This window comes from Lepidothrix coronata, unplaced genomic scaffold, assembly GCF_001604755.1.
Source record: "Lepidothrix coronata isolate B3197 unplaced genomic scaffold, Lepidothrix_coronata-1.0 Scaffold203, whole genome shotgun sequence".
NCBI lineage: Eukaryota > Metazoa > Chordata > Aves > Passeriformes > Pipridae > Lepidothrix > Lepidothrix coronata.
In genome coordinates this window covers 1,427,833-1,448,014 of record NW_016690383.1, presented here as the reverse complement: position 1 = coordinate 1,448,014, position 20,182 = coordinate 1,427,833, and the positions used below count along the sequence as shown (strand labels likewise).

At 50.9% G+C, this 20,182-nt stretch overlaps 3 protein-coding genes across 3 annotated transcripts; 2 read left to right on the top strand and 1 right to left on the bottom strand.

Annotated features, from left to right (window-relative positions):
• The first annotated feature begins 469 nt into the window (after positions 1-469).
• On the top strand, positions 470-7,340 carry CCT6A (chaperonin containing TCP1 subunit 6A). The gene is made up of 14 exons (XM_017832606.1): positions 470-639; positions 919-982; positions 1,971-2,105; positions 2,710-2,883; positions 2,979-3,082; positions 3,741-3,851; positions 4,350-4,509; positions 4,738-4,820; positions 5,228-5,324; positions 5,609-5,756; positions 6,081-6,214; positions 6,326-6,428; positions 6,741-6,813; positions 6,986-7,340. The coding sequence occupies exons 1-14, from the start codon at positions 506-508 to the stop codon at positions 7,056-7,058; spliced, it is 1,593 nt and encodes a 530-aa protein (XP_017688095.1). The 5' UTR covers positions 470-505; the 3' UTR covers positions 7,059-7,340.
• A 796-nt stretch (positions 7,341-8,136) lies between these two features.
• SUMF2 (sulfatase modifying factor 2) lies at positions 8,137-12,623 on the top strand. The gene is made up of 9 exons (XM_017832607.1): positions 8,137-8,228; positions 8,502-8,658; positions 9,791-9,905; positions 10,406-10,450; positions 10,669-10,819; positions 11,161-11,216; positions 11,628-11,712; positions 11,868-12,033; positions 12,386-12,623. Exons 1-9 carry the CDS (start codon positions 8,159-8,161, stop codon positions 12,489-12,491), a joined length of 951 nt encoding a protein of 316 aa, XP_017688096.1. The 5' UTR covers positions 8,137-8,158; the 3' UTR covers positions 12,492-12,623.
• Positions 12,624-13,406: 783 nt separating this feature from the next.
• PHKG1 (phosphorylase kinase catalytic subunit gamma 1) lies at positions 13,407-18,402 on the bottom strand. Its single transcript, XM_017832627.1, has 9 exons — positions 18,249-18,402; positions 17,775-17,950; positions 17,409-17,463; positions 16,719-16,784; positions 16,357-16,520; positions 15,692-15,782; positions 14,694-14,847; positions 14,488-14,613; positions 13,407-13,718 (listed from the first exon to the last, which is right to left on the bottom strand). Exons 1-9 carry the CDS (start codon positions 18,329-18,331, stop codon positions 13,467-13,469), a joined length of 1,167 nt encoding a protein of 388 aa, XP_017688116.1. The 5' UTR covers positions 18,332-18,402; the 3' UTR covers positions 13,407-13,466.
• Between the last annotated feature and the right edge of the window lie 1,780 nt (positions 18,403-20,182).

Below are 20,182 nucleotides of genomic sequence, written 5' to 3'. Positions count from 1 at the left end.
TTTTAATCAACCTCAACCTTGCATTTTAACCATTCGGATTATTAATCCGATCCGCTTAACTATTAATTCCACCGGTCTAATGTTAAATCGCTGGGTTCAATTATTTATTCCCACAGCTCTGCAAGGCTGCTGGGGGTGTCTGTGACATGAGAGAGCGGGTTAAGAACCGAATGACCCAGACCTTTCAGACACCCTGACACAGTGACCGCCCGCCCTTCATGGCCCCGTCTCCTCAGCGGCGGCGCGGGGGCGGGGCCAGGCGGAGCGACAGCTACCACAACCAATAGAAACGCGGCCGCTGCTCCGGCGAGCCAATGAGCGCCGCGCCTGCGCCCACTCCGCCCCTCGCCCTGCCGCGGCGGGCGGAGCGACAGGCGCCGCAGCCAATAGAAACGCGCCTGGTGCAGCGGAGGGCCAATGAGCGCGCCCGGAGACTTCTAGAAGGGGCGGGGTTTGCCCGTGCCCGTCCTGCCCCGCTCGCGCGGCACAGAGCGGAGCGGGGAACATGGCGGTGAAGGCGCTCAATCCCAAGGCAGAGGTGGCCCGCGCCCAGGCCGCGCTGGCCGTGAACATCAGCGCGGCCCGAGGGCTGCAGGACGTGCTGAGGACCAACCTGGGCCCCAAGGGCACCATGAAGATGTGAGGGAGCCCTCCCGCCGCGGGCGGGGTTGGGGGGTGGGGGGTCGCACGGGCTGAGGGGAGGCGTGAGGGGAGAGGCTCGGGAGGTTCGGGAGGGCCGAGACGTGCGGAGGGGAACAAAGGGATGGATGAATGGATGGATGGATGTGTGGACGGATGGATGAACGGATGGATGAATGGATGGGTGGATGGATGGGTGGGGCGGGAGCCGTGCGGGCCCTTGGCCGCGCACGTGTGTCAGGGCCGAGGCGCCGCTCACCCTGCGGGTCCCCCACGCAGGCTCGTGTCGGGCTCCGGAGACATCAAGCTGACCAAAGATGGCAACGTGCTGCTGCAGGAAATGGTGAGCTGCTGCTGAGCCTCGCCGGGGAGGGGATTTAGGGAGGCAGGAGCCTGCTGGTAGTGCCAGTGAGTACCTGTGGCTGAGGGGGGACCACGTCCACCACTGCGGTGTTTGCCCCTGTGCACTGAGAGCAAAATGTCCCTTGGGAGGAAGGGAAAGAACTAAAATGAGTTCTTTCATGCTAGAGGTAGTACTGTAAGGAAAACAATGATAAAAAGCTAAACGGCACCACAAATAGTCCCATTGGGTTTTATCTCACTGTAGTACAGTTACTAAGCACCGAGCTTTTCAAATGTGGATACTGTTGTAGGTTTGTGGGCTTCTAATCTGTTAAAATACCCTTCAGTCAGCCACTGGTGATGCCAAGTGATGTGTGTGTGCCTTACATTAAAAGACTGACTTCTCGAAGTGAGCTGAAGTCGTGTGGTGGCTGTGGAGAGTGGACAGACAGGCACGGTGCTCACGGCTCCAGCACCAAATGTGCTACTCAGCAGAGGAGCTGCAAAGAGACAAACTCATTGAATGTTCTTTGGTTTCATAATAAGGAGTAAAATAACCAACCAAAGAAGTAGCAAGTTAGTAGCAAGTACATACCAAACAAATTAGGGTGTGTACAGCACTGATGAAGCAGAGATTGCTAAATTAGCTCTAAACACGGTGAATTTAGTGCCAGCAGCAGCTTGGATGTGATGGTGGTGCATCCTTTCTCTGTCAAGCTCACAGTGAGCTGAGGACTAGTTTGGCTCTGAGCACTCAATATTTTGTGTATAGATGCATAATCTGAAGGGGGAAATAGTGTTACAAAGGGTAAATTCCATCAACTTACAACTGTTGCTGTTAAATGACATTATTAGTTGAAACATGTTGAATTGACATAAACCATTAAAACATCACCAAGTCTTTAAATACTTTCTTTAGCTGATCTCAGATTGTTGCTTTGTGTACCAGTGCAGTGAGACTTCCTGCTCAGCTTCTTATTTTTGTCTAGCAAATCCAACACCCCACGGCCTCCTTGATAGCAAAAGTAGCAACAGCACAAGATGACATCACCGGAGATGGCACCACCTCAAATGTCCTGATCATTGGGGAGCTCCTAAAGCAGGCAGATCTCTATATTTCTGAGGTGTGTACGCAGTGTTTCTGTTGTGGGTGGGCAAGTTAAAAGCTTCACTGAGACCCTGCAGCTTGTTTTGTTTAATGTTTAATACAAGTGAAACATAAATGGATATTTCTGCTTAAGGAGAGTGCATCACAGGAGTTGTAAAAAAGGGAAAAAGCTGGAGAGGATGACTTAAGACTTGTTCAAAATCAAATCCACTTATTGTGGATACTGTAACTTTTAATAAGGTTTTATCTGATACCTTCTGTTACTTTGTTTTATCTGTGTTAAAACACTTCTTGGTGTTAAAAAGGAGATCATCCCCGAGGGCAGGTCTTTTGGGTATTATAAGTTATGAGTAGACATTCATATTGCACAGTGAACACCCAAGTGTGCTTTGTAGTTCCCTTGGTTTCAGTTCTGTGCTAGAATAATCTGTACTTTTCCTCTGCATTGAAAGGATTTGCATTCCTTTTATATGTATTCAGAAGGACAGAACACCTTATCTTTGCAGCATGCATATTCCCTGTGCTTTACATTACGTGGAATATTGAAACCACAGGCTCTATTTCCCTAAAAGTACCATTTTGTCTTCAGCTGTCTAATGATTTCTTTTCCCTTGCATTAGGGTTTGCACCCTAGAATAGTAGCAGAAGGATTTGAGATTGCAAAGGAAAAAGCACTTGAAGTTTTGGAGCAGGTCAAAGTGACCAAGGAGATGGACAGGGAGACCCTCATAGATGTTGCCAGAACATCCCTCCGTACTAAGGTTCATGCTGAGCTTGCTGACATCCTGACAGAGGTGAGTGCACGGGTCTCCTCTGCCTCTTTGTGTGAAGAGCTCCAGGGATATTCAAGTGCTGGGATTGTTACCATTTCACCCCCCTTCTGTTCCAGGCTGTCGTAGATTCTGTTTTGACAGTCAGAAAACCGGATGAGCCCATTGACCTCTACATGGTGGAAATCATGGAGATGAAGCACAAATCAGAGACTGACACAACGTGAGTCAGGAGTATCCTTGAGCTTCCCTGGGGTTTGAGTGGTCTGTGGGGTTTTGGTTTCTTTTTAGGAGAACTTGGGCTACCGCTGGAAAAATTACTAGGGAAGGGCTGAAAGAAAGGCAGAAATAGAGATTTCAGCCATAAATACTTTGGCAGCAGCAGTTCGTCAGTCACTGAACTTCATTCCCTGATAAAATTTTTGAATAGCAAAGATCAACACTGGCTTAAGCTTTTACACAACAGAAAGACTTTTTCCCTTAGTAATTGCATCTGTGGCTTGGTTATTCTTTAGATTTGTATCTGTTAAATGCAAAATAGCATTTGATAAATGGAAACTGCTTTGTGGTAATTAGGTGGATATTCCATAGGCTTTGTACTTACCTCAGTGGCATGGCTGAATTCTGCACTAGCTTTCCTCAGTAGCTAATGCAGTCAGACACCATGCCAGAGCAAATTCCTTTTTCACTCTGCTTGGTGTGCTTTTCAGATGGGAATGGGCATGCCCTTGGAAGGGGAATACATAATCCTTGTTTACTCCCAACACAACTTCGTGTTGGGCCAGTTGCTCTGGCAGTTCTCTCACTAGCCTGCACTTCCATGGAATTCATATCTTCCTACACATCCATTGACACACAAAATGGTTTTTTTAATCTTCCAGGCTGATCAGGGGCCTGGTTCTGGATCATGGTGCTCGCCATCCTGACATGAGGAAAAGGGTGGAAGATGCTTATATTCTTACCTGCAATGTGTCTCTGGAGTATGAGAAAACGTAAGTACACAGCAGCGAGGTGAGGAGCAGAAAGTGCTCATGTCTTAATGACTCTTCATTAACTTGTGCTTAAATCCCAATCAAAAGGACTGCACAGGTGTGGAAGGTGAAAGGGAAGAGGTGATGCCCCTTCTGCAGCCCTTTGGGAAAGGGAAAGCTGGGGGATGAAATAATGTCTGTGAGAGGCTGAGCTTTGTAGTGGTTTTTATTTTGTTGTTTCACTGAGTAAAGGCTGAAAGTCTTTCCTTTCTTGGGCATAATTGGATATTCTACAGCAAACACTTCAGAGTTCTCTTAGTTTCAAGTGTCTGCCTTATTTCTTGTAGTGGAAAAGCTCTGAACTAAAGAGCAGGAAGAGCAGTTTGGGTTGAGGGGGTTCTTGTTTGTTTTGATTTGAGATCTTCAGAATGTTGCTGAAAAGATCAGCCCTCATGCTTGTTTCTACAGCAGAGAGGATAGTTTTCTTACTACTGTAGTGGTTTGTTTTTTCTCCTTCAGAGAGGTGAGCTCTGGATTCTTCTATAAAAGTGCTGAAGAGAGGGAGAAGTTGGTGAAAGCGGAACGAAAGTTCATTGAAGACAGAGTGAACAAAATCATAGACTTGAAAAGGAAAGTCTGTGGCGATTCAGATAAAGGATTTGTTTTGATCAACCAGAAGGTGAGATGAAGGGTGTAACTAAAAATTGATTTCTTGGCCACCATGTGCTGTTTGACTCACTTGGTACAGAAATAGCTGAATTTAGGCTGGTACTTGTGAATTTATGTGTACAGTTCCTACTTGAAATACTCTGTGAGCCCTGAGGAAGAAATGACTCGTTAGTGTCAGACTGAGAGAGGGTGTTTTTAGCTTTTTCTTTATCCTGATGGTCACTTCCTTCATTTCCAGGGAATCGACCCATTTTCCTTGGATGCACTTGCAAAAGAAGGAATCGTTGCTTTGCGGAGAGCTAAAAGGAGGAACATGGAAAGGTCAGTTCCTGGGGAGAGGAGAGGGTAAAATAACCTCCTCTTCCAAACTGGGACAGTGAGTCAAGTCTGGCTTAAATCCAGTGTCAAGAACTCGAACTAAAAAGTCCCCTTCAATCTGTCCAGCTCCTCCTGGTGTAACTCAGGGTAGTTTGTATACACTGTAGGTGTGTACAAAGGTCAGTTCAGCACACTGAGGGATGGGGGAGTTTGAGCTCTCAGTATGCTTCAAATGTGAAAGAGACTTAATTCTACAAACTTATTTTTGTGAAGAGCTCTTTGATGAACAGAAGCAAACTGTTCCAGGCCTAGGAAGTGTGTTGTGCATGCTAAAATACTGCCCTTATGTTAGTGACTTCAGGTTTTACTGACCACAAAGCAAGTGCTGAGCTGTGTGTGTTCTGTGCCAGGCTGACCCTGGCGTGTGGTGGCACTGCCATGAACTCCGTGGAGGATCTCACTCCTGACTGTCTGGGGCACGCAGGGCTCGTCTACGAGTACACACTGGTGAGTACAACCAAGAGCTGTGCTGGGGTATTGAATTAAAGGCTGGTGGCATTTCTCATCCCTGTGAATGTCTGCCTGGGTATTTGCTCTGGTCATAGTGTATTTTCTTGGTGTTGTCTGTAAAACTGAAAAAAAAAAGAGAAAAAAAGATCCTGCTGGTTCTCACCACTTCTCGAAGTGCTGGTAGTGCAGAACTGAACCTGAACACATGCAGTTTTTTTCATTCAGTGTACAAATGGATAAAGCAAGTGCCTGACAGGGATACACAACCCTGTTTCTCGCAGGGTGAAGAGAAATACACCTTCATTGAGAAGTGTGAGAACCCGCGCTCCGTGACCCTGCTGATCAGGGGCCCCAACAAGCACACGCTCACCCAGATCAAGGACGCCGTGAGGGACGGGCTGCGAGCTGTCAAAAACGCCATTGAGGACGGTGAGTCTGCTCTGGTAGGGATGTGAAGGGTCTCCCGTGGAATCTCACTGCAGAATTAGGGAATTCTGTATCACCCTCCTTGGTACCCCTGCAGTCGGAGCCCAAACCAAGTGTTACAGCTCTGCCACTTTGTAGTTTCCAAGTTACAGTTACAGCTCTGCCACCTTGTCCTTTACAAGTAGTTTACAACTGTGTAATTACTCACCTGCTCAGGTACGAGCTGTCTTTTTAAGAGTGAAGGAAGAGATCAAAGTGCACTGAAAATGAACTGTTTGAATGGGAGTAGGTGCTTGCTTTGGTTTGATATCACGCTTTCCCTTGCAGGGTGTGTGGTTCCAGGAGCAGGGGCACTGGAGGTGGCAGTAGCTAATGCTCTTGTTAAGCATAAACCCAGCGTGAAAGGAAGAGCCCAGCTTGGAGTTCAGGCTTTTGCTGATGCTCTGCTCATCATTCCTAAGGTAAAGAAGTTCCTGAATAAAGTGACATTAAAGCACGTGCAGACCCATTGCTTTTCCTGCTGGAGGGCTCTTTAATTACCAACATGAAGTGATGAGTCTGTTCTGTCCCAGGTTCTCGCTCAGAACTCCGGGTACGATCCCCAGGAGACCTTAGTGAAGGTTCAGACGGAGCACGTGGAATCAGGGCAGCTCACTGGGGTGGATCTGAACACTGGTAAGGACTTCCTGAACAATGGGGTGATGCTCTAGTAAAGAACCCGTCTTGGCTCAGCTCTGAAGAACAAAGTTGCTCTGAATGCAGAAAGTTTTACCCATTTCCATTAAAAGCTACACAAAAGCCTTGGCAGGTGTCCTGTTGCTGCAGTTGGGTGTGTTGTACTGCAGTGCATTCTGATTTAAGGGTTTGTAGTGAAGATAAAACACGGGGTAACACTGTGTTGGAGGTACTGAGTGATACCAGATGTCAGCAGAAAGTCTCACTTTGTTGTGTGAACTGTGTTTAAAGATTGTTTCGCTTCTGTTGTAGGGGAGCCGATGGTGGCTGCAGCAGCTGGAATCTGGGATAATTACAACGTCAAAAAGCAGCTGCTCCATTCATGGTAAGGGTTACAGGATTTCCACTTGAAACAGCAATGGCTGATCATTTAAATGATAACGTGGAACTGGGATATCCCAGACAGAGGAAGCTGCCTGGAAACACAAAAATAAACCTGAGTCTTCTTGAACTATGTCAACATGGCAATTCTAACAGTATTTATTTACTGTTTCTAGCACGGTGATTGCCAGCAACATTCTCCTGGTGGATGAAATCATGCGAGCTGGGATGTCCTCTCTGAAAGGCTGAGTTGGATCTGCTGGTGGGACAGTGGCACCTCTTGTCGTGCCCCATGGAATGTCTCCAAGGAATCCCCCCGATGGCCATATCCTTGGCCCTGGTGGATTCCCAGCAATGGAAGTCACTCTGCCATAAGGGGCAGCCCCTTTGGTAAACACGGCCACTCAAAATACTATCAACTTAATCAAAGATTTGGCTCTAAAAATGAGTTATTTATTTTTGATTTCACTGAAGTGTACGGCTGCAGTTGCTTTCATTTTTACCCAATAAACTGTTCTGTTCTGTGCTTTATGTGTGTTGGTTCTTTCAAACTTCACCTCCTCCTAACATTCTGCTTCCTGCCTTCCCAGCAGTGATGGGCTGCATTCCTGATTCCTGCTCTTGGGAGTGCTGTCAAACTACTGCTCAAGGGTCTCCTGTGGGAATAGGGTGGGATCAGACCTGGGATTAAGACAATCACTTAATAGTTTTGTACTTGCTTATGAATCAGAGTTCACTTACTGGAGAGTGGGTAGAAGTGGGTGGAAGGAAGGACCTGTGCAAGGTTGTCACCCTTGTCACAACAGAGGGGTGAATTTTTAACACTGATACTGATGCATTAATGTATTTATGGATGGGTGCTAGAGCAGGTCTAGGCAGAGCTGCAGTTTCAGATCGGGATTATAGGAGGGGAACAGGCCCCTGCCCTCCTAAATGAGTTTTTCCTAATCCCAGTGCTGCTTTGTGTTGACAGGTCTCCTTCCTCATTCAATGTGGCTGCTGAATGACCATAAAAGAAACCTTAAAAATCAATAACCCACCACAAAAAAAAAACCTCAAACACCAAGGAGAGGGTGCACCCCTTGCGTGCCTGGGTGGAGGGGTTTGCGGGCGGTCCCGGTGCCAGAAGGCGAAACGCATTTTAACCTCTGTGTTTGTAGTTGCTGGAGAAGGAAATGCCCCTTTTCTTACAGACCGGGCCATCCACGTGGGGCAGGGCCCGGAAGCGCTTCCCGAGCCCGCAGCACCTCCGGGTCGGATACCCCGGGATGGCGGGGCCGGTCCTGCTCCCGGTCCGGGCCCGGAAGCGCTTCCCGAGCCCGCAGCACCTCCGGGTCGGATACCCCGGGATGGCGGGGCCGGTCCTGCTCCCGGTCCTGCTCCTGGTCCTGGTCCTGCTGTGCTGCGGGGCTCAGCGCGGTGAGAGCCGAGACCCCCGCGCATCCAACCCTGCCCTCCCCCGAGCTCCCTGCCCATCCTCCCCCGCGAGGGGAGCCGCTCCCTGCCCGACAAACACTGAAAACGGGGCTTGGAATGTTTTAAACCTCGTAACCGAACCCCCCAGACCTGTAGAGGCGCCGCTCGCAGTCGGTGCTGCAGCGCACGCCCCTCCAGCACGAACGTCCAGGGGTGTTCCCGCAGGAGCTGCGCTTGAGAATTGACCTTCTCGTGCTGAATCTCTTCCCCTTTCAGCTCCCGGAAAGGATGAAGGCATGGTGCAGCTGCCCGGAGGGACGTTCCAGATGGGATCCAGCTCCCTGGAGAGGAGGGGCGAGGAGGGGCCCGTCAGGGAGGTGACAGTGAAGCCGTTCGCTGTCGACAAACACCCCGTCACGAACAGGGATTTCAGGTGAGAGCGAAGGCTCTGCCGGGCGAGCCCTCGGTGCCCCGGGTGGCTGAGGGGAGGGCGCTGCTCTGGGTGTGGGTGCCGGGTCGTTTGGGGCTGGTGCCTGCGGTCTGTCAGTAATAAATAACCCTACGAGTGCAGGCCAGAGCATCTTACCAGTGTACCTTGTAAACATCCTTCATTTTTTTATCCTTTCCTCCTCTTTCTTTCTGCTTGTTCCCTTCTCTTCCTCTTCCTTCTCTTTTCCTCATTCCCCTCCCCCTTTTTCCTCTTATTCTTCTCCTCTTTAGCCTCTTCTTTTTCCTCTCCTCTTCTTCTTTCTCTTCTTTTTTTCCTCCTTTTCTCTTCATTTTCTTCCTTTTTTCCTGCTTCTCTTCTTTCCCCCCTTCTCTTCTTCCTTTTCTTCTTCCTTTTGTCCTCCTGCTCCTCTACTTCTCTGCTACTCCTCTTCCAAACACAGGTATTTTTTGTGTATGTGCCTCTTTTTTACTAATAGGGCTGTTCTGCTTCAGGTTTCAGGTTCCTATAGGTTCAGTTTGCATTTGTAAATACCAGACCACTCCATGAATTTTATCAAAGCCCTTGTACAGAGCACTAATAAATGCACAGGGGGAAATGCCTTTGCTTGCCTGGCTGAGCCCTTGCACCAGAAACTGCCCAGTAATGGCAATTATTGCAACTTAGGCAACGGGGAAGCAAATGGTGTAGAAGCAGAGGGAGATTGTTCAGTAGTATGTGACATTTTTTTGCATTTTGGGGGCATTTACAACAGCAGCTGCAGGTTTTATTGGCTTTTAAGGGATTTAGAATCTCTGCAATTGTTACATGTTATGGAAGACCTGAGTGCAGGGTGAGTTTACCTCCACAGGTAACATAAAAACAATCAGATCTGTGAACAGATGCATATTGAATGGTTTTATCTCTTAGATCTATGTGGTTTTTCTGTTAAATCTATATCAATCCATATGGAACTGTGCTGGGGAGGAGCCAGGACTCTCTGGAGCAGGGGGGTGTCTGTGGGGCATGTACCTTTTGCCTTGCTCTGAGCTTGCTGCATGCACACATTGCTGTATTTGGTGGTGCAGCACTTGAAGATTTCTTACCCAGAAGCCTGAGCATGTTGTATTTATGCCAGGGAGTTTGTTAGAGAAAAGAAATACAAAACAGAAGCAGAAGCGTTTGGCTGGAGCTTTGTCTTTGAGGATTTCGTGTCCGAAGAGCTGAAAAAAAAAGTCACCCAAAAACTGGAGGTAAATCTAAACCCCACAGGGATGAGTTTCAGTGGTGATGGGTTTGCTTTTCCACTGAGGAGCAGGTGCCTCTCAGTGCAGGGCCTGGCTGTTCTCAGGGGTTTTTCTGTAGTCTGGGGTGGTTTTGTTTTTGAACCTGGCAGGGTTTTGAACCCCAGGCTGAGCTGGGGTTGATTCCTGGTGCTCCTCTGTTCACATCCTCTGTCAGAGCTGCTCCAGGGAGCTGTGACAAAGCAAAGCACGTCTCAAAGTACTTCAATAATCAAACTTTGAACAGAAAAACTAAACCAGCACAAGCCTCTTGATCTATTTTCACTCTTAAAATCAGATGCCTCTGCTCTGTGGGAAAGCACCATCCCAATGCCTGTGATAACCCAGCTCAAACTGCGGCTTTGACCCGTTTCCAGACTAACACACGCTGCTGTGGGACGGTGTCAGGGGGTGTCACCAGTTCAGGTGTCACCAGTTTACCTTTAATCTGGTGGTGTTTCTTTCCCCAGTCGGCCCCTTGGTGGCTGCCCATCGAAAAGGCTTTTTGGCGACAGGTGAGTGAAAACCCTGCTGTGGTGAATCCTCTCCGTGCTGGGAGCTCGTGTGTGTGTCAGCGTGTGCCGAACCTCGTTGACCGAAAATGGGGGGGGAAAGAATAGCAGCTCTGCTGCATTTTCCATCCCTTCACCTCCTCCACCCCCCCCCCAGTCCCTTTTTCTAATTGAAAATTTGATACAATCATTTCAAATCTGCTTGCTGCAATTCTTCCCAGCCCTCAGGCCCTGGCTCCAGCATCAAGGACAGGCTGGATTACCCGGTGCTGCACGTGAGCTGGAACGATGCACAGGCTTTCTGTGCCTGGAAAGGGAAGAGGCTCCCGACGGAGGAGGAGTGGGAATTTGCTGCCAGGGGAGGACTGGAGCGTATGTACCACAAGCTCTGACCCTTTTCCAAACCAAGGCATCGAGTAGTGTTAGTTCCATCAGATCCAAACCTCCCTCCTGGGGTGTTTTCACAGGTTAACTGGGGGGAGAAAAGGGACGGGGAGGAGGTAAACCACTTCTTTTGGCCTGGGAGTCTAATAATAATAACAATAAGTAAATAATTAAGATGTTGCTGATTCCCATCTCTCCTCGCTTCCTTGGCAGTGTCTGTAGGGATTAGACCCACAAGCCCTGTTCATATAATTATAAAACCAATCATAAAAGCCTGGTTAAAAACTGGAGTGACACAGGAGTAACAGGTGTCTTTTCCTCCTTGGCAGAAAGGCTGTATCCCTGGGGAAACAAGTTCCAGCCAAACCGTACAAATCTGTGGCAGGTGAGATCCTAAAAATCATCCCATCTGCGCTGAGCTCTCCTGAGGGGGGTGGTTAACTCGACCACTGCACTGGCTGCTGGTGCTGGGGAGCACTGGGGACTTAACTGCAGAGTGCTGAAACTCAGCTCCTGGTGGGTTGTCCAAAATACCTTTAGAGAGAGCAGGGCCACCCCATCTTCCCTGGGAAACCAGGATTTCAGTGCTTCTTAAAATTCATACATAAATTTGTTTGAAAAAGGGGGTTGTCTTGGGAGAACCTTAGGGGGTTGATCTCCTTTGGCCAGAAATGCTGCGTAAATTTGCAACAGAATGTTTTTTGCCGAATTTAAGTGCGACCCAGCGCCGTGAAAAGCAAGATTTTATGTTGTTTCTGTGGTGGTTCTTTGCTTGGAGTGATGTCTGTTCCCCCAGGGCGATTTCCCGCGGGTGGACACGGCTGAGGACGGTTATCACGGCGTCTCACCGGTGACAGCGTTCCCCCCTCAGAACAGCTATGGTACAGCCTCCTCCTGGTCTGGGGGATCTGCTTCCTAAATTAACACTTGTTATAAAATGGTTTGAATGTTGTGCCCCCTCTCGCACCCCAAAGTGCTCTTGCAGCCCTCACAAATGTGCTCTTGTAATCCTGACACAGAACCATCCCTGTCTCAGGGCTCTACGACCTGCTGGGAAACACCTGGGAGTGGACGGCGTCGGAGTTCCTGGCTCCGGGAAGGCCATCCAGGCAGGGGGCTCAGCACATGCAGGTCCTGAGAGGGGCCTCGTGGATCGACACTGCAGATGGGTCTGCAAACCACAGAGCTCGTGTTACCACCAGGTAGGTCTGGGCAAGGCCCAGGTGCTGCCTTGCAGGGATTTCCTCTGGCCTGGTTTTATTTGGAATGGAGGTTTGTTTTGAAAGATAATTGTTTGTTCCTACTCAGGTTTTTTTTTGAGAAGCAGTTGGGAGAACACACTACAAATACTGCTAAAACTTTCCTGCTATAAATCCAGCCCTAACTGCTTCTCAAACCATGAGTGTTTTCCATCGGGTATTTAGAATTAAATGCTTTTCTTGAAGTTATTCAAGGGAAATGGAAGATGTTTCTAGTCTGTTACAGCAGGTCACATTAAATGATCTAAGTGTTAACTAGGAAGGGTTAATTTGGGGTTTCTTTTTCACTGTTGAGAATGGGGAACACACCAGACTCGGCCTCTGACAACCTCAGCTTCCGCTGCGCTGCCGACATCCCGCCTGTCACAGCCTGGAAAAGCCGGACCAAACCCGAGCTCTGAGGGGTCACTTGGGAAGACCTGAGGCATTTTCTCCTGTGGAGATGATCAGTAACCCCCAGCTGTCGATTCCATTAAACCCTGATGGTTTTAAAAAATTAAAAATAAACACTTTCAGCTATAACTCCTTTGGGCACTGGGATGTCTGGGCGGGAGCAGCGACCGGGAAGGGCAGGCAGGGGGGTTTGTCTTTAGTATCCATTTGGTGTGGTAGATATTCCAGCTCTCCTTTTGGTGTCCTTTGTGAATAAGCAGAGGGGTGTATGTGTGTGGGACCAGGCAAGAGCTTCTCTGACCTCCAGCCCCACACCCACAGACCCCTTTGGTGTGTGTGGGGCTGCCATGAGAGGCAGCTGGGGGGGAAGTGACAGGAGCACATCCCTGGAATGGGGATTCCTTCATATATCAGTCTCCATCCCCTCAGGAAGTCCCAGCTTCATACCACCTCCTGAGCCTTCCCAGAAATAAAAAGAGGCACCTTTATTGACCCTGGAGCAGTGACAAAATAATGTGTTTGCTGGTTTCTAAGTGCACAGGTGTCACAAACCAGTGACTCACCTCTCCCAGGTGTTACAACCAGCACAAAGGCTATAACCTGTCTGTGCACGAGCTCTGCACCAAACCTGATGGGACGAGGAGCCCCAAGCACATGGGTGGGCGGGGATACCACTCAGGGCACTGCTCATCACTCCTGCACCTCTGACTGTCCCAAAAGGGTCGTGCTCTGGTGCTGGGCTTTGCCAAGGGCTGAGCCTTCCCTGTTGGGAGCTGCAGCTGGTTATGCCTCTATTAAAAGGTGGCTTCTCCAAACCCATTCTTACAGTGGGACAAACCCCAGGGGCAAATCGCAGCTGGGTCTGCATTTGCACCTGACCCGAGGCCAGCGAAAGAGAAGGAAAGAAAAACAGAAATCCCCACTTTGTTTCCAGAGATTTTACTCGCCTATCGAGAGCCAAATCACAGGCTTCCACAGGGTGATCAGAACAGCTCTTCCTCGGCTGCCAGGGTCTGCAGGATGGCCTTGCAGGTGTTCTCGAAGAGGGCAGCCCTGTTCTGGGCCTCCCCCTTCTTCACCCAGTGCCGGTAGGTCCTGAAGGCACAGGCGTCGATGAGCTTCCGGACGGGCTTCAGGGCGTAGGGGTCGCGCACCACCAGCTCCCTGGTGACCGACTTCACCAGCCGGTACTGGTAGTAGATTCGGACTGAGGCCAGGACGGTCAGGCAGATCACCTGCAGCACAGGGGGACAGGCTGGAATCCCTGGGCACTCCTACAACACGGCCAGGGCGGCCCCAGTGCGTCCCATGCGGCCGCTTATCCGTGTGGAGGAGTTTGGGAGAGAGCCCGGCTCCTGGCACAGGTGTTTAGTCCATGGATTTGTGCCAGGGAATCATAGAATGGTTTAGGTTGGAAGGGACCTTAAAGCTCATCTTGTCCCAGCCCCCTGCAGTGGGCAGGGACACCTTCCGCTAGCCCAGGTTGCTCCAAGCCCTGGCCTTGAACACTTCCAGGGCTGCAGCATCCGCAATTTCTCTGGGCAACCTGTGCCAGGGCCTCCCCACCCTCACAGGGAAGAATTTCTTCCTTATATCTAATCTAACCCTGCTCTCTGTCAGTGTGAAGCTATTCCCTCTTGTCCTGTCACTCCAGACTCTTGTCCAAAGTCCCTCTCCAGCTCTCTTGGAGCCCCTTTAGGCACTGGAAGGGGCTCTGAGGTCTCCCTGGAGCCTTCTCTTCTCCAGACTTAACAACTCCAGCTCTTATATGTTTTTTTTGGAAGGAGAGGCAAGTTTTTCCCTTCTCTTATTTAACCCCCATCCTGTGATAAAGCCCTTAGGAAGTACCAGTACACTGAAGTGCTTGGATAGCAATCCTCACCCAGGCTGCCGCATCCTCCCAAAGCCCAGCTCCATCAGCCTTGCTGAACTCCCAGTTTCTCTCGGCTCAGCTGGGAAACCCCTCCTCCTGCTGGCTCCTGCAGCTCCCAAGCTCCTCCTCACCTTGAATTTCCGGAAGGGGCTGAAGTGCCGGACCTCCTCCGCGTCGTACTGCTGGAAGAAGGGGTGTGCCAGCGCCTGTCCAGCCGTGTACCGCTGCCGGGGGTCCACCACCAGGAACCGGGAGATCTGCAGGGGGACACCCAGATGTATCCCAGGCGTCTGCAACACCCCCCTCCACTCCGATTTTTCCCATCCCAAGCACCTACCAGGTCCTTGACGGTGTCGGAGCGGTCGTCCCACTCCGGGGAGCTGAACTGGTAGTCCCCGTTCATGATCATCCGCAGCATCAGCATCTGCTTGCGGTGCCAGAAGGGAGGGGAGCCGGCCAGCAAGGTGTACATGATCACCCCGGTGCTCCACCTGCAGGCAGCCCAAACTGAGCCTCCAGCCCCCCATGTGGCACCTCAGCGGTGGCTACACTTGCCTTTGCCTCCCTGGAAAACCAGGAGGAAACTGCCCTGGGTGGTATCAGTGAGGGCAGCTGAGCTGCTGCTGAGGCTTGTTAACTCTGAGGGGTGATGAGGAGCAGGGGCTGCCCTGCTGCTGGGGAGGGGTTTGAGCTGAGCTGATGTGGAGCTGCTCCCTGGATGCTGCAGGACGAAGCTGAGAGATGGAGGTATTTGCCTTTCTTGGGTATTTTAGGGGAAGGAGAGGATGTGGGAGGGTGGGATGCAGTGGTGCTCTGAGATGTCCAGCTCAGGCTGTGGTGTGCAAAGTGTCCTGCCATGGCAGTTAACAGTGATATTTAAACTAGAAAGGGACTGAAATGCCCTGGTGTGTTTTGAGTGCTTGGTTACGGCTCTGAGCACTGAGGACCTGAGCCTGAAGCCAGCAGAGATGGTGGCAAAGTTCCTGTGGGGCTCTGACAGGCTGTCCTGAGCTGGCTGCTCTCCCAGGGGCTGCCTCGGGTTCATGTATGTTTAAACAAGGTGTGTGATGTGTCTTGGAGCTCAGCTGAGTTGACTTTTATGAACAGAAAGTGTTGCTTTGCTTCCTCCCTGATGGGGCAAAGGCTGCTTCTCCCCCTGCTCTGTGCCTGAGCTCCCTGGTCACCAGGACAGCCCCTTGCAGCTGCCAGGGTTGTCATTTAACTCTTTTCAAACACTCTAATGGGTTTCTATTGGCACAACTCTGGCTGTGCCTCAAACCATGTGTGTTTTGGGAACAGCCCAAGGGGGAGGTGTGGGGGCAGCGTCTCACTCACATATCGACCTCCTTCCCGTAGCCTTGGTGCTCGTCATCCATGGAGCACTGCAGGATCTCGGGGGCCAGGTATCCAGGTGTGCCACAGATCTCTGAGGAGACAGGGCAGAGCATCCCCTTGAGCCACTCAGGGGGTTTGTGCCACCCCCACCCACCCCCGAGCAGTCAGTGAGGGGGAACTGGATCCCAGGTGGGATCTTTGCTGTGGGGTGGTGCTCCCAGGAGTAACTGCAACTCAGAGGTGGCTTTTCTTGGTCAGTTATAGTGGCTAAAAAGCGAGTGAACAGAGGGATGGGGATGCTGCTGGGGGGCATTGCCTGTTGTTGGATCTGTGGCTCTTTGCAGGTACGAGTTGGGGGAAAAAATGTTGGGCAGTACGTGGATGGGGTAATGAGGATCAACTCACTGATGGAGGAAAAAAGACATGGAAAGAATAGGATGGTTTTCCTAAGGGGCAGCAACTTTTTCATGGCAAGGAGAGCAGTGTGGAGGCCGAGGGCAGGCAGAACTCGTGTGTGAGCAGGAGAGCACCCCAAGACCAGCACCAGTTTGCACCCATGGCAGAGAGACTGGCTCAAGGAGACAGTGGGGCTGGAAAAACTCCACTGACTCCCATGGGCACTGCAACAACATTCCAGCATCACCCTCACCTTGCCATCCTCCTACCTTTGAGCTTCTCATTCTCGTTCAGCTGGCAGGAGAAGCCAAAATCTGTCAGCTTAATGTTCATGTCATCATCCAGGAGGATGTTCTCCGGCTTCAGGTCCCGGTGGACAATGTTGATGGAATGGAGGTACTGGATCACTTCCAGCAGCGCTCGCATGATCTTCCTGGGGATGGATGGCAACACATGTCCTATCCCAAATGCACCACGCTCCCAGGGATGGGGATGGGGAGAGGGACACAGCACAGGAGCACAGCCTGGGGTGCTGTTTTGTCCATGGGTGCCGTGCTGGCTGCAAGGTTGTCCCTCAAGACCACACTGTGCTTTTGCGACATGATTTTCAGCCATCTGCATCTGGCCTTACCTGGTTTCTTTCTCGCTCAAGGTGACTTTCTCGGTGAGGTAGTCGAAGAGCTCCCCTCTCTTCATCCTGCACAAGATGGGGGAAACAGAGTCAGGCAGTGGCTGAGCTGTAATGGCAAACCAGGGCGGTGGCACCCAGGGGTTGCTGCCCCTTAACAACCCAGGGCACCCATTGCACAAAATAAGCAGCTGACTTGTTAGTAAGAAGGGGTAAAAATGCCTTTATATATTTCTGTAAAACATCAGGTGGCAGAAGAAAAGGCTGTGTCTAGAGAGGGCAGGTTTTGGACAGAATCACAGTATTGTTAAGGTTGGAAAAGACCTTTAAGATCATCAAGTCCAACCATGAAAGATGGGACAGGGACGGGGCTCTCGCAGTGCCATCCCCCTCCACTGACATCCATCCCACTGCCCTGGCATGGAGAGCTGTGGCATCACAGACACCCTGGTCCCACTGAGCATATAAATAACCCACAGGGGTGCATGACAGCTCCCACCAAATGTTACAGGGAAACCTGAGCTGCTGACGGAGGGGAAACAGTGCTGGCAGCAAAGCTGCAATGAGCTGGCTCGATTCTACCTTAAGCAAGAGCTGGTTGTGCCCCAACTTTGCCCTGTCTGGGCCATAAAAATCTGGGGCCAATCTGCAGAGAGGGAATGGGCCTGGGATGCTGGGCAAGCTGGTACTTACAGGTCAAACACCAAGAAGAAGAAGGTGCTGGATTCATAGCTGTCCTTCAGCTGGACTGCAATAAAACAGGGGGGCTGTGAGCACAGTGTATAGCATGTTCCTGTCTGTTAACAGGCTAAAATTGCTGATTTAATTGCTAACAGAATTAATGAGGAGTTGATCTGCACTAGTGTTTTGGCTGGGAGACAGCATGGGCACTGCTGGTGTGTGTGTCGAGGCAGAACAAACAACACTCTGAGCAGGTGCCCTGTGTCGTGTTACGACCATCAGAGCTCTGAGCTTCCAGGGATTTCATCCCTGAAACCCTTCCTGGGGGGACACACTGGAGAATTAAACAGGGCAGAAAACCCCCTTGCCCTGACTTACTGACGTTGGGGTGGCCTGAGACTTTGCGGAGGATGTCGATCTCCTTCGTGGTGGCTTCCCGCAGCTCCTGCACCTCCTTGGGGGAGATGTTTCCCGCCGTGATGTCGATGATCTTCACGGCATATTCCTGCCTGGTGGTTTTGTGGATGCACCGGCGGACGACGCTGCTCACCCCCCTGCCAGGGACAACACAGACAGGATGGGGGTTCCACTCCTGCCCACCCAACCCGACCCCACGGCCGTGCCATCGGCACCTGGGCCGGTCGGTATTTCATGCACGAGCGGGTCTCACTCTGTCGCCCCGTCTCGGTGGGACAGGAGGTTTTTGAGCTGATGGAAAGTGCTGTTCCATGCTATTTTTAGCCCCATGCTGCTGTGGGCCCTGTTTGTATCAGATTCCCAGGGAACACTGTTCCTATCGGGTACTGGAATGCGTGAAACCAAAACAAGCTGTTTGCCAAGAACAGGCTTTACCTGCCCAAAACCTCCTTCGGCTCATATTTTTCATAAAACTCCTTGGATGAGTTCCAGTCTGGTAGCTCTTCTTCCTTGGTCATCTCTGGCTCCTATCTGGCAGCACTCTGGGCTCGTCTGCAGGCACAAAGGGACTGCAAGGAGAAAAGAGTGAGGACAGGCACTGGCTGCCCCCGGGGCTGGGACCCTTGATGCCTTCTGGAGGAGAAAATACTGAGGAGGGAGGAGGAGGAGGAGGACAATCCTGGACCAAAGACCAACAGGATTATTTTTCTGGTTGGAAAAGCCAAGCTTTGCCCTTGGGACCTTGTGGAGATCCCACTGAGAACAGGAGAAATCCCACTGGATTCTCCCATAGCCTGGCTGTCCCAAGGGGCAGAACCAGCCTGGCTGGGGCAAGGCTTTGGGGAGCACTGCAGCACCTCAAAACCTGATCCCTTCCCCACACCCAGCTCACAGGGCAAGTAGCAACCTCCAGGATCATCACCCAATGCCAACACCACCCAAAGTCCCTTGCCAAGCGCCGGAATCTGCCTTTTTTTTCTTTCCTTTTTTTTTTCCTTATTATTTTTAAGACGACAGAATTATCTTTGCCTGAGAACAAGGGGGAAAAAATAGTGTTTAAAGGGAAGGGAAAAGGACTAAGGAGGGAAAACAGGTGGTGAGAGCCAGTGAAGCAGCAAGAGGGGCTCAGTGGGTCAGTGTGCAGGTGGGGAACTAAGTGCTGTGGGGTCAGTCAGGGCCAAGCCAGCATGAGGACAGCAGCTGAACAAGCTTCCTCAGCCACTTGTGTGCAGCTGCCAGCAGGCTCCAAAACTCCTGTAAGGCTCTTATCTCATTTCTTTTTCCTATTTCGGGGTTGGGTTTTTTTGCCAGAGGAGGAGCGGTTTGACAGTATTTTGGAAGGGGCGTGGGATATCATTGGTACTCCTGATCCTTAATTTTTACTGGCTTTTCCCTTTAAGCTCTGGGAACTGGATGTTTTCAGCTTCTTTCTGTGCCCATACACGGAGCCCATGCAATTAGGATGGAAAGCAGCTCTTACAAGCTTGGGCAGCAAAACTGTCACTTTGGGGTGACAGTTTGTTGCTGGGCAGGGGAGAGAGGCAGGCAGGAGATCCCCAGTACTGCAGGCTTTTCCTCACCCCCCTCTCCAGGGCACTGGCATCTCTAAGTACATTTAAATCTCATTATCAGTGTGTATCTGTCCTGACCTGGTTGTAAAGACCGATGGGGTGTTTTGGGTGTCTGGCTGCTGCTGCTGGGAGTGATGTCTAACACGGGCTGTTCTAAACAGCCGTAAGTTCGACTTCATTTATAAAATTTTAGCCGTTGGAAATATTACAAGCAATGCCAAAGCAAGCCTGAGCTGGAATTAGAAACGAGAGGCGGGATCAGGAAGTAGGGAAAATAAAATATCTCTGAGGTGGAGGAGAACCAACAACTTTGATTCTTTTTGAAGTGAAAAATCCACATCCCGGAGGGGTTGGTGTTGTGGGGAAGGGCTGGAGGTTGGGGGGGTGCATCCGTGGAGCACTGCCGGGAGAAGTGTGGGATCCATGTGCCGCCTTCTCCTGGGACGAGAGAGCCCGGGAGTTTGTGCATAACACCCTGGAATTATATAAGCAGCCGGTCCATGGCACTAACGGGATACGCTGGGACTGCAGAGAGGGGGCAAAGGGGGGAATTTTCTGTCTGGGGAGACGCGCCGGGCATCGCCCCCCGCCCGCAGCTGCCACCGGGGAGGGGGTCCAAAGTTCGCCTTCATCGATAGCAAATAACGTGCAAATACCGACCGGGATAAACCTGGAAAGCTCAAGCTAAACTCAGCTTTTAGGCCGGTTTTTAGCACTGGAGCTCCCCCCTCTCGCCCCCGGCCGAAATCCGGCTCCAGCAGCGCCGCCGACCCCCCTCCAAGGGAGACGGGGGGGGGG

What these genes read in the sequence shown, in the direction of transcription:
- CCT6A (XM_017832606.1), top strand. Translation starts at nt 506, where the DNA reads ATGGCGGTGAAGGCGCTCAATCCCAAGGCAGAGGTGGCCCGCGCCCAG. An exon ending in TCTCTGGAGTATGAGAAAAC is followed by an intron (nt 3,852 to 4,349) that starts GTAAGTACACAG and finishes TTTCTCCTTCAG; the next exon opens with AGAGGTGAGCTCTGGATTCT. An exon ending in AAGCAGCTGCTCCATTCATG is followed by an intron (nt 6,814 to 6,985) that starts GTAAGGGTTACA and finishes TACTGTTTCTAG; the next exon opens with CACGGTGATTGCCAGCAACA.
- SUMF2 (XM_017832607.1), top strand. Translation starts at nt 8,159, where the DNA reads ATGGCGGGGCCGGTCCTGCTCCCGGTCCTGCTCCTGGTCCTGGTCCTG. An exon ending in TGCCAGGGGAGGACTGGAGC is followed by an intron (nt 10,820 to 11,160) that starts GTATGTACCACA and finishes CCTCCTTGGCAG; the next exon opens with AAAGGCTGTATCCCTGGGGA. An exon ending in AGAGCTCGTGTTACCACCAG is followed by an intron (nt 12,034 to 12,385) that starts GTAGGTCTGGGC and finishes TTCACTGTTGAG; the next exon opens with AATGGGGAACACACCAGACT.
- PHKG1 (XM_017832627.1), bottom strand. Translation starts at nt 18,331, where the DNA reads ATGACCAAGGAAGAAGAGCTACCAGACTGGAACTCATCCAAGGAGTTT. An exon ending in CGAGAATGAGAAGCTCAAAG is followed by an intron (nt 15,783 to 16,356) that starts GTAGGAGGATGG and finishes CTGTCTCCTCAG; the next exon opens with AGATCTGTGGCACACCTGGA. An exon ending in GCCCCTTCCGGAAATTCAAG is followed by an intron (nt 13,719 to 14,487) that starts GTGAGGAGGAGC and finishes CCTGTGCTGCAG; the next exon opens with GTGATCTGCCTGACCGTCCT.